The 26,008-nt window shown below is 47.9% G+C and overlaps 1 protein-coding gene across 4 annotated transcripts; it reads right to left on the bottom strand.

Annotated features, from left to right (window-relative positions):
- Positions 1–1,099: 1,099 nt before the first annotated feature.
- On the bottom strand, positions 1,100–25,246 carry Cib2 (calcium and integrin binding family member 2). Of its 4 annotated transcripts, none has more exons than XM_047541983.1 (6): positions 24,955–25,246; positions 20,588–20,622; positions 6,607–6,718; positions 4,815–4,911; positions 2,008–2,203; positions 1,100–1,590 (listed from the first exon to the last, which is right to left on the bottom strand). In XM_047541983.1, the coding sequence occupies exons 1-6, from the start codon at positions 25,003–25,005 to the stop codon at positions 1,569–1,571; spliced, it is 513 nt and encodes a 170-aa protein (XP_047397939.1). In that variant the 5' UTR covers positions 25,006–25,246; the 3' UTR covers positions 1,100–1,568. The 4 variants fall into 4 exon arrangements, with proteins under 4 accessions (XP_047397939.1, XP_047397938.1, XP_047397940.1 ...); XM_047541982.1 differs by having other exon boundaries at positions 4,764–4,911; positions 24,955–25,241; XM_047541984.1 differs by lacking the exon at positions 20,588–20,622 and having other exon boundaries at positions 4,764–4,911; positions 24,955–25,241.
- Positions 25,247–26,008: the final 762 nt, after the last annotated feature.

Consider the following 26,008-nt stretch of genomic DNA (forward strand, 5'->3'; position numbering starts at 1 on the left):
GGGCTTGAGCAGATAATTCTTAGTACGACAAGGTCAAGTTTGGGGTCAGCCTGAGATTCACTGTTGGGTGACATCTGGAATCAGCCAGTGGTCACACAGAGCTACCTAGTAGCCATCCCTATGTGACCAGATCACCCTCACTTTCTCTGCCTTCAGCCAGTCCTGACCATTGGAGTGGTTCTTAGACCCCACCCATGAGACCCAGCTCCAACCTGGTGACCCTATCTCCAAGGAGCCCTCAGGGCCCTGCCCAGTCACCAGGTCTGGACACAGAGCACTCAGGTTTCCTGCTCTGGTTATTCCCTTAGGCCAGGCTAATTCTTCCTGGGATTCTTCCTGTTTTCTCCTAAATCCTTCCTCACCCATGTGTCCCCACCTCTCTAAGGGTGAGCAACTGGCCAGCTGTCCCCCTCTGCACTGCCTCCAGTAGAGGCAGAGACCAGAATTGACCATCTCCAGGTAGAAAACCACAGGGCCCCCTCCTCCCCATCACAGGCCCTGGGCAGATTTGATTCGGTGCACATTTGTAGGGAAAAATCTATCCTTAAGGGCACTTGGCTATGTGACTTCCCCCTCTGAAAAACGGGGCTCTAAGTCCTTACTCTGGGAGGAGGAGCTGAAAGCAAAGGCACTAGACCTGAGCCTCACACATAGTGGTGTTCCACAAACGTTAGCCAGAATTATTGTTATGAGAGAACTGGAAACACTCCTCCCTATCCTTTGTGGTTCACTGGAAGACATGAGGCATGGGTGTGGTACGCCTTCCTCCGAAGGCACAGCTCCGGAACCAAAGCCAGTGCCTGAAGCGAGAGGGCAGCATATAACCTTGGGAGGCAAGGCACTCAGTGGGATTTCAAGGCCAGAACAGATACCACTGAACACTTCCTAATGTTGGCAGACACCGAGTGTGTGGGACACAGCAGTGTTTTATTACTAGGAGTCACAATTCTGTGGACAACATACACCAGTGAGGATTCCATGTCATTGCGGAGGTTGGATGGGGTGGTGTTCAAACCCAGGGACAGACAGGAACAGAGCCCTTTGGACCCACTACTCACACAGCTTCACATTGGGGAGAGTGGTGGGAAGAGGAACAGGCCAGAGTGGGGCACAGCTCAGCCTTGGATTTTGGGATTTTGGAAGAAGATTGCATAGCTCATTAAAACCCCAACTTTTTTTTTTTTTATTTGCCCTGTGTGACTGGGGTGTCAGCCCAGCACATGGACAAGTTAGACTCTACCACCTCCTGTTAGATTTTCTTCCTTACCTTCCCAGGGCTGGATGGGGAGAGGACTAGGCATGGGGTGGACAGGAGGTTCTGCTCAGGGGCTATGGGTCTTGAGTCTGGACCACGAGGAGCCCTGGAAAGGGTCCTACTCCTACTCCTCACATCCTACTTCTCTGGTTAAGTTTTTTTTTTTTTTTTTTTGCTGAAAGGGCCACAGGAAATGTCCATGGGTGTAAACCCCAGAGGCTGCAGCTCTTTTCCTGGGAAGCATGCAGCCACACTTGTATAGGCAGCAGAACTGGGAGGTGGGCTTCCAGGTCCTGTAGCCTCAGCAGTGTCCTCAGATCCGGATGTGGAAAGTGCTGGAAAGATAGCAAGGACAGGAGAAGGTGAGAGACCCTGGGCTGGGCAGGTAGAGGCTCCTCAGGAAAAGCTAAGCAGGCCTGGCCCACCCCTGGCTGGTTCCTTAGGGTAGCCTGTACAGAGGCATAGTTAATCACCCCAAGGGAAGAGAGGTTCAGAGGAACCAACAGCTGTTCCCAGGGTTTCCAGCACCCAGTTATAACTGAAGGACCTTCCAGGTCTTTATCCTTCCCAAGAGAATCTGGTCCTTCAAAGGCAAGGCCAGTCACACATCAAGGAGATCTGGGCCTTGAAGATGACCTATTGCTCTGGCCTGCATGTCATTGACCATGGAGGAACCACAAGACCAAGCCTTCTGGCTGTGGCCCTAGCATTCTGATCTTCCTGCCCAAGCCCAGTCCCTGGGGTGGCAGCACCTGAGGAAATCAGGAGCCTTGGCGATCATGTCCTCAAAGTCAGCAAAGCCCAGCTTGCCATCGCCATCTAGGTCAGCTTCCTCGATGACCTTGTCACACACGAGCACCACCTCATCCTCATCCAGCTCTGACTTGGTGAGCCGGGCCAGTGTCAGCTCCAGGTCCTCTTTGCAGATGAAGTTGTCAGTGTTGAAGTCTGTGGGGTGGATGGTATGGATTTAGAAGTGGTTAGGCCAGGGGTGGGTCACTTCAGGTCTGGTCCTATATTACCCTTTCCTCCTAGCTGGTCACACTGACCTCTCCACCAGTCTCTGAAGTCTCAAAAGCATTTCTAGGCACACTTTGGGGATACTGGATCTTTGTGCGCAGCTGATGGGGTCCAAGAGGATCTCACCCATAAATATGACTTAAATACCCAGTTAACGAGTTAAAATTCAAAGGACCTACAAAACCCTACAATGCCTGTATGAAAACCCAGCCTGAGATAGTTCCCAATCTAAGGCTCCCTGGGGACTTTGGGGTCAGGTCAAATGCCCCTCCTGGCCTTACCCTACAGTGGGCTTCTAGAGTTGAGGAAATCAAAGCTCAGGAAAGCCAAGTGATTGCGTTAAGATCAGAGAGAGACAGAGATGGAACAGATTCTGACAGGGGCCTATATGACTTTAAGATCTGTGTTTTCTAAATGGCCACATTGCCAAAGGCAGGTCTCAGGACAAACATGTAGTCCTATATCATGTTGCACATGATAAACACATACAGTTTCACCTGTCAATTAAACACATACACACCAAGTCAGGAGATGCAGACGCCCCTTAGAGGCCACTGGCTGGCTTTCGAATGCACGGAGCAGGGAGCATGGTTTGATTGTACGGGAAAAAAAGCACTACCACTGCCCCAAAATACGGCAAAATGATCCAAGGACTGAGCCACACACAGGATTGTCATGGTGAACTCCGCCCTTCTCAGCATTCTCAGCCCAACTGCCAGATATTTGCACCCACAGTTTCTCCTGTCTGGGATGCCTTACACAGCAAACACCTGGGGAAGTTTCCCTCAAATTTCCCTCCCAAGAGGGGAGCTTTTTAGACATAAGGGTCCCCCTCACTGTGCTCCTCCTGAGACAGTTCCAAATTAGCTTGCTGAGCTAACTGACATTAATGTAGTGATGAAGAGAATAACTGCTAATGTGAGCACAGCGTGCTCGTCCTCACTTAATTTTGAAACAACACGTACTAGGTAGGTACAACTAGAATCCCTACTCTACAGATGAAGAGGTCCCTGGTCAGTGCTGGTGCTAGAGCCCAAGCCCTTGAGGGCACCCTGCACTGTTCACCTCTGCACTGGCCTGTGGGGGCCTCCAGAAGCAGGCACAGGTGGGATTCATCTCTGCCACTGGAGGGACATGCAGGCAGTTCTCTGGAAAGACCTCCTGGCTGGCTGGATTCCTCTGCCCCTTTTTTTTTTTTTTTTTTTTTTTACTCTTTTTTTCCTCTGCCCCTTTTATGTAAGGAAATTGAGGCTCTGTGTGCTCTGCCCCCTCTTTGGTGGAAAATAACCCTTCCCATGAGCAACACATTGGGGTCTAAGTTTGGAGGGATGATGGGTGGAATTTAGGAAGCTTTTTACATGACCCATGCAGGCACACTTTGTAGAGGGTGGACAGGTAGATACTGTCTTTCTAATACACAAACACAATGTGAGTGCACATATGTATCTAAACCTAAAGTCCTTTGAAATAAACATGACAATGACAAAATGAAGATACCCCCTTGATAGTTTCCATTGCATTGGAATCCACCAGCTGCTCAAAAGTGCCAAGGACAGATTTGTCACTGGCTCCCCTGGTCTACGACAGGTTCCAACCCCTCCTTGGACTGAAGTGTCCCCATCTAAGGACAGTCTGAGGACTTGACACCAGTGCCCATATGCCTGTTGGGCTTACTGCCTCTGACACAGTCTGTGAGCTGTGTGAAGTTATGTCCTTTGGAGACTCCTGAGTGCCCAGCGCCCTCTGGTGGCCAGTGAAACAACAGGGCAGAGGCTGGGCTGGGCTGGGCTGGGCTGGGGTGAAATGAAGAGCCAGCCCCCTTACCCTTGGCACTTTGGGGGCCTCCCTTGTTGCTCAGCCCACCACGGCCCACACCTCCTCTCTGGGCCCCAGATTCAGTGTGGCTCCTGTTCGCATACCGGAACTTGCTGAGAGATCTTTCAAAACACAGGTGCCCTTCCCCTAGACACCCTGCAGTACCCATGCACTGAACATTAGACCCAAACTCCCAGGCTGGCTCCTCACAATCTGGTACCAGTTTATCTCTTCAGATTCTCACTGCCTCCTGCCCCACCATGTCCCAAACCTCTTTCATCTCATGGAGTCCTGTGCCTTCCTGTTTCTCTGAGTCCTTTCAGGCTGCCCCCACTGCCAGGGATGACCACCCCTATGTGTCCAGTTGACAGACCTCCTCAAATCCTCCAGGTCCTGATTAAATGACATCACATGTGACCCCTCCTCACACTAACCCCCACCCACGTAGGGCAAGTCCCTACCTCCTCTGCTCATAGGACCCCTGAGGTGGCTCTTAGGCAGAATGGGTCCCTCATTGCTGCCATGCTGGATCAGAACTCTTTAGAGGACAGGTCAGCCTCATTGTTCATGGCATCTTCCATGGTGGGAGCCAGCAGTAACTGGATGGCCAGATGGCCCTGAATGCCACCACCCTCAGCACCACGGCCCTGCCCTGCCTTCAGACTCTCCTTACCATAGATCTTAAAGGCGTAGTTTGCCTTGAGCTCTCGGGGAGCTGACTCACAGAGCACGGAAAACATGTCCACGAAGTCGTTAAAGGTGAGGTTCCCTTCGCCATCCTCAGAAAAAGCCTCTACAATCCTTTCCTTGAAGGGATTCTCCTGAGGAAAATAACCACAGCAATCACCAGAAGCAGGTGAAGCAGGAAGGCTCAGAACCAGACTGCTGACAGCCTGCGTGGCCTTGCACAAGCCTCTGAGCCTCTGTTTCCCCATCTGCAGAATGGGAACAGTAACAGCACCTAATTAAAAGAGTTGCTAGAGGATTCGAGGAGTTAAAGTATGCAAGGCCCAGCACAGCAAGCATTCCACCAGTCAGTCATGTCATATCACTAAACAAGCTCTCCAGCTTGGCAGAGCCTGTGTGCACTCACAGGAGGCAGGAGCAGGGCATTGTGTCATTTTGCAGGGGAGCTCACAAAGGCTTCTGCCTTGAGAAGACAGGGCAGAAGATATCCCCCAGGCATGGGCAGCTCAGGCCATGTCAAGCCAGGATGGTGGGAGGCAGAAGTGGAGCCCGAGAGGATTGGATAACTGGACAGGACATGCAGTGGGAGTCACAGAGATGGTTCAATTGCCAGGCCTGCAACTACTGAGTTCCTTTGACCTCTCCCCGACCACCTCCAATGCAGCCTCCCCTGGCAGGCAGGACACTGACTCCTTTCTCTGATACCAAATCATGCAGAGTTCCACACTCCTGGGTTCCTTCTATCACAACTGGGCTAGCACTTGGCCAGCCCTACTTAGTGCCCAGCCCAGAGGCTCAGAGACAGAGCCCATGGTTTCTGCCCGTGAGTGCCTCACACTCTCCATGACCCTTTGAGCCTGGTCTCCCATCCCTCTCTGGGCCAGGCTGGGTGCTTGTCCAAAGCTGAGCCTGGGCTCATTGTCTCTCATAACTGAGGTCAACCAGATGCAGGCCCATGAAGATGCCATGTAATGCTCTGGCCTCACATCCTAGGAGAGGGGCCATTTGCAAGGCACCACAGCAGTGTGGAGTTGAGCCCAAATTTCTTTCTTTTTTCTCCCTTTGGAACTGGGGGTCAAATTCAGAGGTGCTCTAACCCTGAGCAACATCCTGGTCCTTTTTACTTTTATTTTGAGACAGGGTAAGTTGCCTGGCAGGCCTTAAACTTGCAATCCTCCTGCCTCAGCCTCCTGAGATGCTAGGATTACAGGAGTGTGTCAACACAACCAGCTTCCAAATGTCTTCTTCATGTTGGAGTACACTTTACATATTCTGGGTGAGAAACTCAGGAAATGAACCATTCAAATGTATGGGAGGTCTGAGGACCAGCCTCACCTGGGAGCTGTTGAGAAAATAAAACTTGACCTACCCCAGATGCACTGAGCCTGAATCAGCATTCTGAAAAGATTTTCAGGTGATCTGTGCCATGTTCAACTCTGAGACGTGATGCCAGGAATGCCTATGCTGACCTTGCAAGACACCACAGCCAGACAAGGGAGAGACAGAAAAACTGTCTAAAAGGGCAGATATAACATCTGTCCAGTACAGAGGCCCGGGGCCACTTCACAAAGGGGAAGGCAGATGGACATAGGCCAAAGGCTGGGCAGCAGGGCAGCTCCTGATCCATAGCAACCCCACTGATTCCCCACATGTATTCATAAGAGTGCAGGTGAAGAAACTGAGGCACAGAGAGGTTCAGTGGTCTGCTCAGAGACACAGAGCCATAAAGAGAGCAGCAAGGGTTCACCCAGAGCTGGGTGCCTCTGCTCCCCATCCAGAGGTGCAGAGTCCCCATCCCCACAGCCCACCTAGGGAGGCCCCTCACATACCCGGAGCTCTGGCATCTGGATGATGAGGCTCATAGGCACATGGACAATGGGACTCTTCCTGTAGTCCATCGGGACGAGGTTGGGGGCCAGTTCATAGAACCGTGCATGGAGCCTTTGAGGAAAACAGAGGAAAAGCACTGGAGTGGGTGCCACCCTGAGTCCCCTGTGGACCAGTGCTGCTCTTTATAGGGAGCTACCTCAGAAAACCTACCTCAGCTCTGCCCACAAGAGTGCAAAGCTTGGGAGGGAAGAGGATTCTAAGTGAACCTCTGTGCTGATAATCAGACTGTATCCAGGCCCTCCCCGTTTCCACTATACAAACCTCCACCACCATCACCCTCATCCTCTACCCTGGGACCTGCACCCATTTGGACTCATAAGAGTCTTCTATGCTTCAGGCACTGTGCTAAGCACTTGACATGTCACCTTACTTGATCTCCTCTTGATCACTGGGCAGACAGATGCTTTGTGACCCCATTTTATAGCTCAGCAAACAAAGCTGAGGATAAGAGTGATTTGTTTAAGGCCACACAACTAGGACATAGTGAGGGCCATGGAACAAGCCCAGAACTGGAAATTCAGAGCAGAAATTCTTAACCACTCTTCTTTCTGCCACTCCTGGGGGTCTGCAAAGCAGGGTTGGTCTCTGAAGAGGTCCACAGCCCTTACATCCTTGGAAGCCCTTGTGAATGGGCCAACTGCAACTTCCCTGGAGCAGGGAGTCATCAGGACAGAGCCCATTGCCCCAGGTTCAGCCTCCTGCCCTCCTCACTGATGGCTCAGTTTGCTGGCTCCCATCCCATCCTCCTGCCCTGGACTCAGGAGACCACGTCCTCCTGGAACATAAGACCACTTCAGCATGTGCTGCATGGACTCTAAGGGATGAGAAGCATCCTGACACCATCTCACTAAGAAGGCCCATCACTATCCAGGCCACCTCTGCCCTGTGTCCCCTGGTCCAGGTCCCTGCCATACCAGAGAATAGCCTCCATCCCAAGACAGGTAAAAACTGCATTCATAAGAAATTGTTTCAATAAAGTACTGTTGGTAAGGGGATTGGGGGGAAAAAGTGTTCCTCTAGGGGCTGAGGTAGGTAAACTGTCCAAGAGGCCCTAGGCTACTGGGGATTAGATCAGGTATGGCCCCATATCTCCTGGGCCTGGGTCTGGGTTACCCTACTACCTCAAAATCTGGGTCAGTCCAGGTCTTCTAAGTGGCCCGACTCAGACCCTTTCTTAGAAAAACACTTCAACACAGCCACCTGGCTCTCCGTGGGGGTTCACCCAATTCTTGGTGTCCAGCAGAGCATTTAACTGCTTCCCCAGCTCATATGCCCTCAGCTCCCAGGGCTCACTTGTGCCAGGCCCTGAGCTAAGGCTGTGTGAGCTACTTTTCTTATTTTAATTCCCAAATCATCCCCAGAGGTAGATATCAGCCTCCAATTTTTCAGTTGGGGTAACTGAGGCCTATTCTCTGCTTACACAGCCAGTGAGAAGTGGGGATGAGACTTGAACCCATGATCTCCATGTCTTCCCTATAAGTCAAGCCACTCTGGCAAGCGCGTCATAAACACCTGGTTCAGAGCCTGTCCACAGCAAACAAAAAGCAAAATGCCACAAGCCCACTTTCCAGTCACCCATCCTGAATGTACAAAGAAGCTCCATGGCTTGGAGAAAGGTGGAGGTGGGAAAGGTCCTAGAATTTATCCTTCGGGTATGGGGAAGTCAACAAAACCAGGGTGACAGGATCAAGTGGGGATTTTCCATAAGAGGGTGCTCAAGGACTTTCTTTGCTTCTATTTCCTGAATTGAGAAAAATAGTACCCAAACCCTACAACCACAAATTGTTTTCCGATTAATGCATTCTTGACAGATCCACTGTGTTTCCAATTGTTATATTTCCTATTTGACCTTGATACCCAATCCCCAGTATGTGTGCAGGAGTATGATGCTGGGCTATTTTTTGGGGTTGGCTTATAGCCCCAAAATCTTGTGGCAGGTTGCAGCAGGAGCTTGAGGTCAGGCTAAGGTTGGAGACACCCTCTCCATACCGAAAGCAGCATGGCTTTCGGTAAGTGGAGTAACCCTTGAAGAATAAATTTCCATTTTAGAAATGGGGACCACCCTGCTGTTGTCACATATGTGAGAATTAAACAGGATGATGCTCATAAAACCACCTGGCTCTCGCTGAGTATGTGGCACACACCTATAATGCCAGTGACTGGGGAGGCTGAGGCATGAGACTTTCAAGTTCAAGGCCAGTCTCAGCAACTTTGCAAGGCCCTCAGCAACTTAGTGAGACCCTGTCTCAAAATTTTAAAAGGACTGGTTAAGCACCCCTGGTTCAAATCCTGGTATAAAATAAACAAACAAAAACAACAACAACAAAAACTTCTCCTGGCTCAACTGTAGCTATTAGCATGTTGCCTGACATAGGTGGGGCTTCCTGGAAGCGGAGGGCTTGGGAGAAGGGCTAGGAATGCTCCTGTAGGGTTGAGGTGGTTCTGCTAGGTGAGAAGCCAGCTTCTGCCCTGGTACACAGATCTGTCCTAAAATAATGAATAATGTTAGAATTTTTTTCTTTAAGGTAAACAAACCTAAGTAGGTTTTGAAAACCTAAATCACTCTGAAAGACACTCTAAAAATTGTCACCACTTCCCCAGTAAAGGGTACTAAGTTCAAGATGATTTACGTATTTGTCCTATCATACATTCAGGACCAGAAATAATACTTATGCCACTTGAACTGCTCTAGAGCATAGGGCAAAATGTGACGGCCTCCCAGTTTATATTAGAGAATTAATAAGAACCCTGATACCTAAACCCAATGGGCAGCATCCAGAATGGACCAAGGGTACTCGCACACGCAGGTGCAAAACTGTTTTAAAATTAATACACTGGTAAATCAAGTGCAGCAGTATTTAAAGAATAATACATTAGAACTGAGTGGGATTTATTTCAGAATGCAAGCATGGTTCAATGCATGGAAATATGTGACTGTAAGTTACATTTTTAAAAAAATATTTTTATTAGTTGTTGATGAACCTTTATTTATTTTTATGTGATGCTGAGAATTGAACCCAGTGCCTCACATATGCTAGGTAAGTGCTCTACCACTGAGCCACAATCCCAGTCCTATAAATGATATTAATAGGCAAAATTTTTTTTATCAATTTGATAGATAAATTTATGACTGTGTGGTTGTGCATACCACATGTTCACACTGAGATCCCCATGAGGTGGAAGTGGAGAGGGTGCTAAGAGGGGAGCAGCGGACTTATTGCTCAATCTACTTTTGATTTTTTTTTTCTTGGCACTGGGGATGGAAATCAGGGCCTTGTGCATGCTTAAGTATATGCTCCACCATTAAGTTGCAGCCCCAATTCCAAAGTTTTTAAATTTTTTAAAGTATTTGTTAATAAAAATTAAAAATGTTGAAAACATGGGAGGATTTTTGTCAAAAGAAAGTCTTAAAATTATTAGTAAAACACAAACAAAGGAGTTTCTGCTTAGAAGCAGAACTAAACAGACATCTTTATTGTGAATCAACATCAAACATCAGGGCTGGGATTGTAGATCAGTGGTAGAGTACTTGCCTTCCATATGTGAGGCACTGGGTTTGATCCTCAGCACCACGTAAAAACAAATAAATAAAATAAAGGTACTGTGTCCATCTACAACTAAAAAATATTTTTAAAAAACATCAAACATCTTACTTAAATGATAAGATACTGGATATAAACCTATAAATGTGGGATGCCTATAATCAACATTATTATATAACTGTTCCCCCTAGAGTACTAATTAATGTAATTAGTTAAGACAATAAAATAGTACATTTAAATGTTGGAAAGAAGGAGGCAAATTATCATTATTTGCTGGAAAACAAAAAAAAAATCAACTTAAAAACTATTTGAATTAGAGCTTAGAAGATTTTCTATATAACAGCTTTTCTATATAGCAACATTACCCTACTCAAAATATGATTAAAAAATCCTAACTGAGGGGCTGAGGATATAGCTCAGTTGGTAGAGTGCTTGCCTCACATGCACAAGGCCCTGTGTTCAATCCCCAGCACCACCAAAAAAAGAAACCTAATTCTGGGCTGAGGTTGTGGCTCAGTGGTAGAGAGCTGGCATGTGTGAGGCCCTGGGTTAGATTCTCAGCACCGCATATACATAAATAAATAAAATAAAGGTCCACTAAGAACTAAAAAATTAATATTAAAAAAAAAAAAAGACCTAATTCGGTGACTGGGGATGTAGCTCAGTGGCAGTGTGCTTGCCTAGCAAGTATAAGACCCTGGGTTTGATCCTGGGTACTGCTAAAAACAAACAACAACAACAACAATTTTATAATTTTAAAGAATCAATACAACAGAAATAGCTAAATATAAAACTAATATGAAATAAATATTAAAAACATGAAACTTTACCAAAGTATGTAATATTTTAGGTAGTTAGATAATTATTATGTATTCCTAATAAGACTTCACATCAGAAGCTGGGGATGTAGCTCAGTGGTAAAGCAATTGCCTACCATAGGCAAAGACCCTGGATTCAATCCCTAGCACTTAAAAAAAAAAAAAATTAAAGACAATAGTGTGCCATTTGCCTGCCTCTTGCCTGTCCATTGCCTGTCTTTCACCTATACATCACACACCACCCGAAGTTCACCTCCTGACCGTCCAACAGCAGTCAGCAAACTGACTGCAGACTGCCAGTGGAGAGCCAGCTGCCTGCCATTGCCTGGAAGTTCACTGAAACAGTACCTGCAGGTTTGGTTAAACGTGGCTGCCGCCATTTTGACACAACAGCCAGGCCCCGTAGGACCCCCGGCCGGACTGACTGAGCCCCATCTCCAGGATCCCTCAGGCCGACAGATCACTTCCTGCCTCCGGGGCCCTCACATCAACTGACTGCTCCCCGCCACCAGGACCCCCAGACCGAATGACTGTACTCTATCACCAGGACCCCCAGACCAACTGATTGCACCCAGCCTCCAGGATCCCACAAACAGACCGACCACACCACAACTCCAGGACCCCTGCCTGACCAACCACACCCACTCTCCAGGACCTCCAACCAACCACGCCCACACCCAAATTGCAGCTCCCCATTTGCCAACACATTTGGAAGCCAGAGCGGCCATCTTAGATAATCCTGGAAGCAGTATCTCCCATCTTTAGGTGAGGCAAATATCATCCTGAGATGCCTGCTGGAGACTTGAAGCTCATTGTCAAGTACCTCTCATACATCAGGCTACAGAAGACGGGGAGATTTGAATACTATATAACTGTTATAGTGTAGATTTTCTTTTTTCTCCTTTTTGAAAAATTTTGTTTTTATTTCTTTACTTTTCTTGCTCTATTTTCCTTTTGTTTACCTGTTTCCTCAGTCTCTTTCTAGCTTTTCTCATGCTAACAACCAACTTCTTTTGATTACACTTTCACTCGTTCTATGATCTAGAACTTTTATATACTCTTTTCTTATCTCTTTAACAGCTACATCCTACACCCCTCCCCATCCTCTTTGTCCTCCATTAGAACTGCAGACCTTATTGCAAATCTATTTGTTATACTGTAGATAATAATTAAACTCATTCTGTTTATTATGACAATATTGATAATGTCCTCATAGGGACTATTTGGTTTAGAGTTGCATATGGTCTGTACTGGGCATTGCTAATATTGATCTCCCCCTTAAAGAAAAGAATTTGGAAACCTATAAGGCCACTATAATCCTATAGGGGGGAAACTGCAATACCCCAGATCTGCACTGCTAGAGGGGAAGATACATGAACAACATGAAGAAACAAGGGAAGAAAATGATCCAAACAAACCTAGATTCTATATTAATAGAATCCAGTGACAGAATGCTAGAAGAAATGTCAGAAAAGGAGTTCAGAATATACATAATTAAAATGATTCATGAAGCAAAGAGATAAGAGAGCAAATGCAGGCAATGAATGATCACTCCAATAAGCAGTTGAAAGAGCAACTGCAGGAAGCAAAAGATCATTTCAACAGAGAGATAGAAATTCTCAAAAACAAACAAACAAACAAACAAAAAAACCCAAATGGAAATCCCTGAAATGAAGGAAACAATAAACCAAATAAAAATCTCAATGGAAAACATCACCAACAGACTAGACCACTTGGAAGACAGAACCTTAGACAATGAAGACAAAAGATTTAACATTGAAAATAAAGTTGCCCAAACAGAGAAGATGGTAAGAAATCATGAACAGAACCTCCAAGAACTATGGGATATCATGAAAAGACCAAATTTAAGAATTATCAGGATTGAGGAAGGCACAGAGCTACAAACCAAAGGAAGGAACAACCTATTCAATGAAATAATATCAGAAAATTTCCCAAGCCTGAAGAATGAAATGGAAAATCAAATACAAGAGGCTTACAGAACACCAAATGCACAAAATCACAACAGATCCACACCAAGGCAACATTATAATGAAAATGCCTAACATACAAAATAAAGATAGGATTTTGAAGGTTGTGAGAGAAAAGCATCAGAAACCAATACAGATATCAGCAGATTTTTCAACCCAGACTCTAAAAGCTAGAAGGGCCTGAAATAACATTTTTCAAGCTCTGAAAGAACATGGTTGCCAACCAAGAATCCTATACCCAGCAAAACTAACCTTCAGATCTGAAGATGAAATAAAATCCTTCCATGATAAACAAAAGTTAAAGGAATTTACAAATAGAAAGCCTGTGCTACAGAATATTCTCAACAAAATATTCCATGAGGAAATGAAAAACAACAATGTAGGTCAGCAAAGGGAGGAACTACCTTAAAGGAAAAAATCCATTCAAAGGAGAAACCAAGTCAAGTTAAAACCCCAAAATAAGCCCAAATGACTGGGAATACAAATCATATCTCAATAGTAACCCTGAATGTTAATGGCCTAAACTCATCAATCAAAAGACATAGACTGGCAGAATGGATTAAAAAGAAAGACCCAACAACATGTTGCCTTCAAGAGACTCATCTCATAGAAAAGGACATCCACAGACTAAAGGTGAAAGGATGTGAAAAACCTACCATGCACACAGACTCAGTAAAAAAGCAGGGGTTTCCATCCTTATTTCAGATAAAGTGGACTTCAAGCCAAAGTTAGTCAGAAGGGATAAAGAAGGACATTTCATGTTGTTTATGGGAACCAAAAATCAGGAAGACATAATGATCGTAAATATGCCTTAAACAACGGTGCATCCATGTATGTCAACCAAATCCTTCTCAATTCCAGGAGTCAAATAGACTATAACACAATAATTCTGGGTGACTTTAACACACCACTGTCAACACTGGATAGATCTTCCAAACAAAAACTAAACAAAGGAACCATAGAACTCAATAACACAATCAATAACTTAGACTTAACAGACATATATAGAATACTCCATCCATCAATGAACGAATTCGCTTTCTTCTCAGCAGCACATGGAACCTTCTCGAAAACAGACCATATGTTATGCCACAAAGCAGCCCTTAGTAAATGCAAAAAAATAGAGATACTGCCTTGTGTTCTATCAGATAATAATAGAATGAAATTAGAAATCAATGACAAAATAAAAAAACAGGAATTACTCCAACACCTGGGGACTAAATAATATGCTATTGAATGAAGCATGGATAACAGAAAACATCAGGGAGGAGATAAAAAAATTCTTAGAGGTAAATGAGAACAACGATACAACATATCAGAAAGACAACAGTGTAATGATGCTGTACATCTCTTCATATTTCTGTAAAACAAATACAATTCTAATTATTTTACACAGTATTTTAAAATTATTAAATTAAAATACTGAATTAAAATTTAGAATTTGGTTGCTAACATTTACAAATTAAAAGACTATATTATGCAGCTGAATGTGCTGATCATGCTGGGGATGAGAAGCAACTGTTTCTGCCGGTGCCAGTTTTCATAAGCCCCAGACTGGGCAGCTTCATTTACTTACAGTGTATGTTGGCCCACCGGCAATGATTTAAGTCAGAAGACAAATATATATATATATATGGTGGTAGAGTGGGAAAAATTCAAAAGTCTTAAAATTCCACTTTGATCCTGAAATCTGTACTCTGAGGAAATAATCCCAAATATGCAGTTATGTGAAGGTGCCTCAGAGATATTCACCTCAGTACTAATTAAAATGTTGAAAACTGGGACACCTAAATGCCAGCTAAATCAATTAAGGGACACTCAGTTATCACAGCTATTTAAAATGCTACAGAAGAATAATTATTCTGAAAGTTGGTTGGGGGTGTTGCTCTGTGGCATAGCACTTGCTTAGTAGCCAAGAGGCCCTGGGTTCCATCTCTAGCACCAAAGTTCAAAAAAGTTCTTCACACAATGTAAACTAAAAAAAGTAGAATGTACAGTAGGAGTCCATTTAATAGTTTTTTAAAAGCTTGTGTACATTTATACTCCTAAAATATAAAGACAGAAATGAAGGCTGTTTGCTAGAATATTAGTAGTGGTTTTTCTTGAGTCATGGGGGTGGGGATAGATATATTGTGTTCCTTTTTAATCATCTATTTTTAGTTTTAAAAAATTGTGCAGGGGTTGGGGATTTAGCTCAGTGGCAGAGTGCTTGCCTAGCATGCGCAAGGCCCTGAGTTCAGTCCTTGGCCCTGAAAAAAAAATTGTGCCAAAAGGGGATCCAAGATGGCAGACTAGAAGGAGCCTGTGTTCCTTGTCACTCCATAACCTGAATTTCAAGCAGAGGATATCTGTTTCTCCGTGAGGCAGATATCGATCCCTTGCTGTTTACCTCATTTGTCCACTGTGAACACCTGCAGTCTGTCAGCATATCGACTACTTTTTGAGTGCAGATTGCTCACTGACTGGCACCTGTCATCCGCCATTTGCCTGCCTCTTGCCTGTCCATCACCTGCCTTTCACCTACCCATCACCCACCACCTGAGGTCCACCTGTTGATCATATATGCTGGTAGCCAACAGACCAACTGCAGACCACCAGTGGAGCGCCAGCTGCCTGCTGTTGCCTGGAGGTCCAATGTACCTCAGGACCCTCAGCCCGACCAACCACTCCCTGCTTCCAGGACACCCAGACCAACTGACCACACCCCCCCCCCTCCAGGACCCCTCAGCCAGACCAACCGCACCTGCCTCCTGGATCTCCAGCCAACCACACCCACACCCCAAGTTGCAGCTCCCCATTTGCCAACACATTCCCCATTTGCCAACACATTTGGAAGCCAGAACAGCCATCTTAGATTATCCTGGAAGCAGTAGCTTCCATCTTTAGGTGGGGCAAATCCCATCCTGAGATGCCTGCTGGAGACTGGAAGCTCATTATCAGGTATCTCTCATACATCAGGCTACTTAAGACTGGGAGGTTTGAATACTATATAACTGTTATAGTGTAGATTTTTTTGAAGGAACTTTGGATGGTGTAGAGGAAAATGGGGTGTGAGAGGGTGGGGGACAGAAAGATAGTAGAATGAAACAGATAGTATTACCCTATGTATATGTATGATTACATGAATGGTGTGAATCTACATTGTGTACAACCATAGAAATGAAAAGTTGCACCCCATTTGTATACAATGAATCAAAATGTAAAAATAAAAAATGTAAAAATAAAAAAGATTTTAATAAAAAAAATTCTGACAAAAATTGTGCTAAAATAACAAAATTTACCATCTTAACCATTAAAATTACTTTTAAGGGTAGTAAAATGCACATAAAATTTACTACTTCACCCATTTAAAAAAATTTTTTTTAGATGTTGATAGACCTTTTTTCATTTATTTATATTTGGCGCTGAGACTTGAACCCAGTGCCTTAAACATGCTAAGCAAACACTCTACCACTGAGCCACAACTCCAACCCTACTTCACCCATTTTTAAGTGTTTACTTCATGGTATTAAGGACATTCACACTGTCAGGCAACCATCACCACCACCTTTCTTCATCTTGCAAAACTGAAACTCTGCACCCATTAAACAGTAACCCCCATTTCCCCATTTCCCAGCCCCTGGCAACCACCCTTCAACTGTGTGTCTCTATGAATTTGACTATTCTAGGTCCCTTACAAACATGGCATCATAGATAAGTGTTTTTGTGACTGGCTACTTCACACAGCATAATGTCCTCAAGGTCCATCTAGGACTGCGTGCCTTCTGTTTCAAGGCTGAATAATATTCTACTCCCTGTGTGTGCTGCACTTTGTTCATCCATTCATCTGCTGAGGTGCATTTGGTTTGCTGCCACCTTTTGACTATTGTGAATAATGTTGCTAAATACATGAGAATACAAACTTATCTTCAAGACCCTATCACCAATCCTTTTTTTTTTTTATTCTTTTTTTTTAGCTGTCAATGGATCTTTTATTTATTTATTTATACATGGTGCTGAGTATCGAACCTAGGGCCTCACATGCCAGGCAAATGCTCCACCACTGAGCCATAACTCCAGTCCCCCACTTTTTTATATACCATAAACTGGATTGCTGGATTATATGTAAATTCTATTTTTAATTTTTTGAAGAGCCACCATACTATTTTCCATAGCTCTTTTCTAATTTTTACAATTTGTCTAAAGAAAAATAATTTTAAGCATATTACAAAACAACATTGTCTGACTTTTTGATAAACATAAAAGAAAATGCTAGCACAACACATACCAAAAGATTAGCAGTCATTATTTTTTGGGGAGGAGTAGGATTATAAGGTACATTTTTTGTCTTCTGTTGACTGGCTTTATTTTCTTTTTCTTTTCTTTTCTTTCTCTCTCTCTCTCTCTCTCTGTGTGTGTGTTTTACTTGGGATCAAACCCACAGCCTTGAACATATTAGGAATTATATTTTAATGTTTTACAGTCATATGTATTAGATGTGTAATAAAAAATTAAAAGTAACTAAAATAGATTACACGAAGTTTTTAAAAAGCTGGTGAAATAAACAATAAAGTAACAATGAGGTGAACACCTTGAGTTGCTAAACTGGGCGAGCCTTTCTCTATACCCAGGGGACAAGAACCCCTAAGTCACTCATTCAGGAGCAGTGTAACTGGGGGATGCCAGAGTAGAAGCTTTAAGCATCTTACCCACAGAGAGCAAGGAGGCTGAAGGGATGGGTGGTCCAATGGGGTGAGCTACCCACTTGGGCTCAGAGCAACTGGATCTACTAGGGTGGGGGTGGAGGGAGTGGAGAGAAAACCAGCTCTATGGTTATCTGTGACTCCGTGTCACTGATCCAAGGCTGCCAGAGAGCTGGGCCCCAAGCTGCAAAGAGCCTCCTGCTCAGGTTTCCTCCTCACCATCTGGTCAGTACTCAGGGTGCAGCTTACCAAGAAAGCCATCCAGGTGGGGGAAGGGTGGCTGTACTGAGGTCTTGGGAGGATAGCAGACAGGCAGAGGCTAGGCCAGGTCAGTCTGGCACTGCTGCTGTGCATTGCTGGGCAGGTCTTTGCTCCTTGCTCTCTCTGGGCTCCAGGTCTTAGTTGTGCTGCCTAGACTTGAGATGTGAACAGCAGAGAGGGCTTCCCTGGGGTGGATAGGGATCAGTCACCCTGACTCTACTAGAGCCCAGAAAGAAGTCTGGAGAAGAATAAAGCAGCTGAAACTAAAAAGGAACCAGAGTGGCCATGCTTGGTCCCTACAGGGACAGGTAATCCCACCTCCTACCTTGTCTCACCACACCTCCCTGAGGGTAAACAGGTGGCCAACAGAACCCCAAGTAGCTCTTAGTTGTCTCTGAAATACTGTCAACCTGGCCCTCCCAGAAAATAGCCCTAGCAAACACTGTTGTTCCTATCCAACAGATGTGGCCAGAAGAGCCATATAAGGTGCCATACAGTGGGGACCAGACCCCGGGCTTCATCCTTCCCCTTCCCCACATGATCACTTCATAGGAAAAGCACTGGATCTAGTCCCTTGGGCCCCCAAGGATTAGTAACCTAGAGTCGGGCTTGAATGCACCAGCGACATAACAGGTAGGAGTGGGCATGTCCAGGTGCGTGGAGAGGTGCTTCACCCGTTTTGGGACTTCAGCTGTGGCCTTTGCTCTGCTGTTGAGCTATAAAGGCTGGGGTCCCAACGGTGCAGAGGTGGGCAAATGGGGTTGCAGGGAGCCAGGATACTCTCCCTCAGCACTCTCACCTGTCTGGAGTCCCTCATTTGCAAAGAGGCCAGGAACACCCCTAGAGGCCTGCCACATTGACTCCCATTCCTAACCCTGAGCCATTCTTCCCTTGTCCCCCGGGGGGGGGCGCAACCTTGCTGCTCTCAGTAAAAGCACTGGAGGAAGGGCAGGGATGTGGGGAGCAGGCCTGCTTCCTTGTGACTGCTGCTCTTCAGGCTGGATCAATCTCCCATGGCCAGTCCTCCCTCATCCACACACTCTTCAAGCACTCACCAGTGACTAACAGATGCATATGCAATGCCAGGAGCAGGTTGAGAGACCCAAGTCTTACTTGACAACAAGTCCAACGGAAGCTGGCACCTGAGTCCATGAACCCACAGAGCACCATTAGGTTGTAAGAGTACTGTGTGATCACTGGACTGGCAGGGGGTTGGGAGGGTCCCCAAAGAGGTAGGTGGCTGGAGTTGGGTCTGGAAGGAGGTATGGCATGAGAAAGGGCACCCTGCGAAGCAGAGATGGTTAGTGAAAGACTCAGGGGAAGGGGCTTTGGTGGCTAAAATGGAAATAGTTGTGGGCCTCAAAGGAAAATCGGTCTGGGTCTGGCATCCAAAAAGTAGATGTTGGGAGCTTGCCATAGCAGAGGACAAATGTGGCAAGGTTTACGTGAAGCTTTGTGTCAAAACTCTGAAAGGTCAGAGGCGCCTCCAGAACACCAGGACCAACTGCTGTGTGATTACATTCTGAGAGCTAGCTTGTCCCAATGGGGTCCTCACCCTCACATCACTCAAGCTCCAGGTCAAATCCCAATTATCAGATACCACGCTGGAGTTACTGCCTCTTGGCAGCAGTACAGTCATCCCCATTTCCCAGAAGCTCCTAAGGCTCAGGTAGGGTCAAACCTAGTTTGAGATCATGGAGCTGGGAAGTGGAAGGAGAGTCCAGCTCTACTCTCTGAGAGGGTGGAACCCACTCAGGAGATAGGTTGGAATGGCAACCTGGGCAGAAAGGAGCACTGCCTGTCCAAGCAGAGTAGTTAGGGCAGTGACAAACCACAGAACAGCTATCTTGAGAAGCTGCACCAGGCTCCAGCCCAGCCTGTCCATCGATCTCCAGGGAAAGTGATCCTGAGACTTCTCTGGCTTTTAATGCCATCTGATAGCCTGGGCAGTGGGGCCCAGCACAGTCTGTGAAGCAGGTTTCCTGGCATTCTGTGATTCCACTGTCTGGTCCTGGGGCTCTGAGACTACCAAGCCTCTTCATTTTCCTGTCCAGGACCAACCCTATAACCTGTAAGGACAGGGAAGAAAGGAGCCCCTGACTGACAGGCAACTCAGGGGTGGTAGGCATGCTTCTAGTTTTTGGACATCCCAGAAGTGAGAGGACATCAGAGGTGGAACTAGAGGGCCCTTAGCCTAACAGGTCTCCCTGTAGTAGCAGGCCTCAAGATGCAGGGACACAGCAAGGGACTTGAAGTCAGAAGCCAGGTCTTCAGTCCCTGGCTGTGTAACTTGGGCCAAGTTTGCTGAGTTCCATCTCTAAAAGGGATAGCAGAATCTTCTTGTTATAAAGTCATAGTAAAGATTAAATGAAAATGTGCCTGAAACCTCCACCCCAGAGTCTAGCATGCAAAGGGTATAAGCTCCATTCCTGGCAGGAGGATCGGGGCCTTGGGAGCAATAGGAAGTTCTTGAGTCCATACAGCAGGCCCTGGGTGCAGCTGAGGCCTGAACTGGGCTCCAATGCTCTTTTTCAGCTCCATCTTCTACAGTCAGCTCACATGGGTCCCCAGCCCCACCCACCCAGGCTGCAGCCCCAGCCCCAAAAGGGTGACAAGAAGCTGCACTTACTTGAGGATGTCCTTCTTATTGAAGAAGGTGCAGTCCTGTGGAGGAAAAACACACACACACAGTGGGCAGTGTGGCCCAAAGCTCCTTCCTTCCTCAGGGCCCTTGAGCCACAGGCCCTCACCAGATAGCCCTGTGCTGGGGGCAGAAGAGTCACAACTGCCCCTCCCACATCTGCCCACTGGCCTGGGAACCAAAGCATGGGTGGAGTGAGGCTGTGAGACAAGCTTGGGGGTGCACGGTAAGGAGGGAGCTAGAGTTCACTGGTGGACACGGTTGTCTTGAGGGCCAGTGGGAGAATGGGAAGTGGCTGGGACACAATTTTGGAGACTACCGAGGACCCACATAGCTACCACATTACACTAGTTCAGGTCCTGAGGATGGGGCCTCATGGAGGTGTGCAAGGTACAGTTTGCATTCTGGGTGGTCATGGGAAGCAGCCCTGTATTGGGAGACTGAAAGTTCCAGGAATGTGAACAGAGAGCAACAATATATATCTAGCGTCTGAAGCCACAGAAATGGGTAAGGTCACACAGTGGGGAAAGAGGAGGGATGGAGGACTCGAGGAAGGGGCTGGGGAAGAGGAGGATAGGCAGGGAGCCATTGGAAGCATCAGGACAAAAGAAAGAGTGGAGGCTGCTGAGGACCCCCAGCTGGGTTATCCAGAGTGGGCAGCACTCAGTTCCTGAGGTCATGCAGATTATAACCTTCTCAGGGCCTATATGGTGGCCTGGTCTGCCCATTGTAGGTAAAAAACCACTGGCTTCTTTGATGCTGTTTATTATGCCAGGCTTTGGTGGGAAGCAAGGAGGTGAAAAGGATCCAGCACTTCCTAAAATGCCCAATGGTGAAGGCCTTTTATGTTTATCCTCTGCTGTTGGGCTCCTCTGCCTTTGCCCACTGTTGCAGTATGAAGGAAGGAGGCCTCTTAGGCTCTGCAGAGCCCAGAGTCCGTGGGGCCTCCTGGGGCCATATGCTGGACAGAGCTGCTCTGATGTGGGGTGAGTGGCTGCAGCCCAGGCTTGCAGACAGACAGGCTGGCCCTGGATAAGACCTGAAACCTCTGGACACCAGGTCAACTGGATTGCATGTTGAGGCAGGCAAAGGATCATGCCCACAGGATGCCTACAACAGGGAGGGTTCCATTGGACACCTTCAGCTGGAGACAGTTGGTAGGAATATCTAGGTCCCACGTAGCCCAACAAATCTGAGCCATCTGCAGCTCCCTATGAGTTAGATGAAGGACTCCATGCTGCCTTGCCCTTCTTGGAAATGTAGGGACTTCAAGAGAAGACTTGGCTTTGTTTTTGGCAATGACTCCTCTGCAGGAGCCATGAAAGGCTCATGTTGGGGAAGCAGCGGTCCCACCTCCCACCCAGCAGGCAAAAAACTCCTGCCTGGTAGGCCTGAGACTCAGACTGGGAACCATGTGGGCTAACACCCCAGAGAACTGGTTCCGGCAGCAAAGGCAGCCTGACTGAGCCTTCCAGGTACAGATAACCCTCTGCTGCAGGCTGGTTCTAAGGTTGGAAGATGCCAGTGACAAGAGCCAGGGCTCTGCTAATGAGCCAGGAAGGGGCTGTTGGCAGAACTGGAATGAGGAGGTCCTGGTTCCTGCTCTCCTCTCCCTTGATCTGTCTTCTCCCTCATCGCCTCCCCTCTCTCCTTGGCCATGGGTTAGAAAGGAAGTATTCAGGTCCTGACCTAAGGGTTCTACTAGCAAAAGATGCAAAAGTTTCCCATATAAACCTGGTCCCTTATCATGATTACTTACATCTCTCTACATCAATGGTCCTTAAGATGTGTGCCTGGACCAGCAGCAGCACTGGGACCTGAATTTTAAAAAGATCCCTCCTGTCCTTTGTCCCTGCATTGTTGAACCAGGAGTCCATATTCCACAGATGGCTCCCTAGGGTCTTCTACAGCAAGAGGGGACTGGCCAATGCAGTCAATGCAACTCTTTGTCCACGGATTATTTTCATAGAAAAATTTTATTTTACAATGATAATATATAGTGTCCACTGAAAAGAAGAAGAAGAAAAAGGGAAGAGAGAAGAGAAGAGAAAAGAAGAGAGGAGAAGATATGAGACAGAAGGAGAAAGAAGGAAGAGGAAGGAAGAGTGAGAACTGAGGAACTGTGGCAGAAGCTGGAGAGTGGCTGGGGTGGAGGAAGCAGACAGGAGGGGTGAGGAAGGAGCAGTTAGACCTCTCATTCCCAGGAGACTGAGGAGGTTTGGCCCAGGGCCCTGGCCATGGGGTTAGAGGAAGGGTTACCCAGGTGAGACACAAAACAGACTTATTCTTAACTGAAAATGGGGGCTAAGGAAGGAGGTTGGAGGAGCAGCAGTAGGTTCTCAGAAAGGAAGTGAGGCCTCTTTTAGAGTTTGAAGGTTCTGGGGAATAGATATACAATTCAGAGTGACCTGGACAGAAGCCTAAACTTTGAGAACCAATGGCACCTGGGAACTAAAGAAGAGAAGACTGGCAGGCTGGAAGTCCCAAGAAACCTGGTGGTCATTTGGGGCAGGGGTGGCTTTAACTCAGGGTCACCCCATCCAGTACTGGCTTGCCATGCTGGACAGCCAGAAGGAAGGAGATGTGGGCCTCTCAGATTTCATGTCTCTCATTTCTCCCACCCTGCTTGGCAGGGTCTAGCCAGGCCTGGCAAAGGATCAGAACCCAACACTGGGACTGGCCCTGATGGGTAACCCAATGCCAGGCTGGTCTGAGTGGGAACCCAGGCTCCCTACCCCCACTCCAGGCCACTCTTCACTTCTGGGTATGGGCTGCTTCCTCCTCTAAGCTTTTATTCAAACTGCCCCGTCCACCTGAAATTCCTCTTTCCAGGCCCTGCTGAGTAAAATGCACCTGTCATCCAAGGGCTTGCTTAAGCACTGTTTCTAAACCTTCCAGACAAAGCAGCAGTCAGCTACCAACTGGCTTCTCCACTGCCTGCTAATGACCCTCCCTAGGACACACTTCAGAAGGGTCACACTGGAGGTAAAAGTCTGTTTCACTTAAATGTAGAGTGTCTCCTGGACAAAAATCACACAAAGTCCAGTCCACTTCATCCCAAATGAGGGAAGCCAGCCTGGGGTTCACAATTCCAATTCCTATGTGAGACCTGACTGTCCAAGGTTCCTTGGCCTCTGTTTACTATCCTGTAAAATGGAGTGAATGATCCACCCCACTGTGATGTTCAAGTGAGCTGATGTGTGGAGGGCATTGACTGCAGTGTCTGATATACATCTAGCTCTCCATAAATATGGTTCCTCTCTTCCTTCCTGGGCCTCACTCAGGGAGCTGGGAAGTCTGTTACTGACAACTCGGAGATAAAGGGGATCTTATTTTACCTTCACCCACATCAGAGGACCCACACTTCAACCTCGCTTTCCTCCATACCAACACAAAAATTCATGAAGGCTACAGGTATCTACTGTGTTTCTCTCTCCCAAGGACAGTGGTGGCAATAGGGTTCTGTCAGTCCTGCCTGGGGGCATCAGGGGAGGTATCTGAGTAAGGCCTTGAAGGTTGATGTCTCTGGCCCAGGAAACTGTACAGAAAAGAGAGGGAGGGAACTAGGGAAGGAGGAAAGAGCATGGTCAGTTGGGGGACTGTAAATTGTTCTGAGAGTTGCAATACAGCCAGCAGGCAAGGGACCTGGAGAGACTGATGTTGCAGGGGTAAGCTAGGCAGCTGGCCAGGGACGCTGGCAAGTCAGGGGTGGGGGATCCATCCACAACCACAGAAGTTTTTACATGGGTGGTTGGGCACTGGGATCCTGGATCCTGACAGCTAGCTGGTTCTGGAACCTAGAATGATCTAAGGAGTGCTGTTGGGAGTGCTGAGGGAGTTTAGAGAAGTGGCCAGGTAAGAATGGCACCTGGTTTACCTTCTTGTTCCAGTTATTTCCATGTTGGTGCCAGAGGGAGGGACCCCAACAGATAAACACCCCAACTTAAGACCACAACTGGGGCTGAAACATCCCACTCCCAGTTCTTCTTGGGACTGTGGGGACTGACAAGGCTTTCAGTTCACGTTTTCCGACTCTCCATTTCCATGCCTGGTGGTCGCTGGGAGGGGTGGCTCGGGTCCAGCCTGAACCCAGCATTAAGAAGGCTGGATGGGGGAGAGAGAAGAGGAGCGGGGACAAGGTGCACCTGATACAAACTTCCAACTGCAAGGCGCTGTGGCTCCCCAGGCGGGGAAACTGAGGCTCGGCGAGGGGGAAGTCACCGGCCCAAGGTCACGCTGCGCGCTGAAAGCAGGCGCAGGATTTGAACCCCAGAGAACTGGATTCCCCGCGGTCTCGGGAAAAGACAGGAGGGGCGGAGGGCGCCGCTTCAGGGACCGGGGCGCGCCGGGCTCACCTGGTAGTTGTCCAGCTGCTCTTCGGTGAAGATGGTCTGCTTGTTCCCCATGGTGGCCGCGGCGCCGTCGCTCGCCCGCGGGGGCGCCGCCTCCCATCAGCGGCCTCCGGAGCCCGGAGCCCCGCGCCCCGCGGCCCTCCCCAGCCCCGCCGCGGGCAGCGTCCCAAGGCGGCCGGACCCGCCACCCCGCCCCGCAGCTCGCCGGGAGGAGGTTAGCAGGGGCCAGAGGCGCAGACCCGGACCCAGCGTGGCAGCGACTCCGCCCCCGGCGGGGAGGAGGCGGGCGCCCGACTCCGCCGCTGCAGCGCGCTCGGGGCCCGCCAGGGGGCGGCGTGGCCGCGGGAGGGAACCTGGACGCCTGGCGCCGCTGTGCGCGCGTCGGCAGGGCCCACGCAGGACTTCCGGCCAGCGGGCCCGGGTCGTTCGGGGTGAGGGCGCTAGGCCTGGGAAATCCCTTCCAGGGTAGAGTAGGGCAAGTGGCGCGACCTCGGGGCGGGGGACCCTGTACGGTGAGTGCGGGGATCTAGTTGGGGTCTGGCCCTGCCACCGTCTTGAGTGGCGACCTTGACTGAGCCCTTCTTTTGGGCCCCGTAGCTCCGGGGAAGCTGGGGTAGGGTGGGGTGGGATCAGTCGAGTTGACTTCCAAAACCCTCCGGGGCCCGGTCCTGGCAAGTCCTGGCAAGCTGACCTAGCTTTTGGCCGTAGCCTGGGCAGGGCATCTCAGGTCTTCTAGGTTCCTCGGGGAGGAGCAGAGGATTTGCTTGGCATTCTTTGATATTTGAGAGAATTTGAAGAAGTTATTGAGTCTAGAGAAGTGTGACAAAGGCCAGTACGTTTTCTTGGGGTTTTAAGCAACTGCCGTTATAGGGAGGCAAAACTTTACCCTCTGAAGATGGGGGGGTGGGGAGCCGGGCACGGTGGTGTGCCTGTAATCCCAGCAGCAGGGGAGGATGAGGGGGGAGGATGCAAGTTTGAGGCCAGTCTCAGCAAGTGAGCGAGAACCTGTCTCTAAATAAAAAATGAAGGGGCTGGGGAGATAGCTCAGTTGGTAGAG

The sequence above is a fragment of the Sciurus carolinensis genome, chromosome 2 (assembly GCF_902686445.1).
Source record: "Sciurus carolinensis chromosome 2, mSciCar1.2, whole genome shotgun sequence".
NCBI lineage: Eukaryota > Metazoa > Chordata > Mammalia > Rodentia > Sciuridae > Sciurus > Sciurus carolinensis.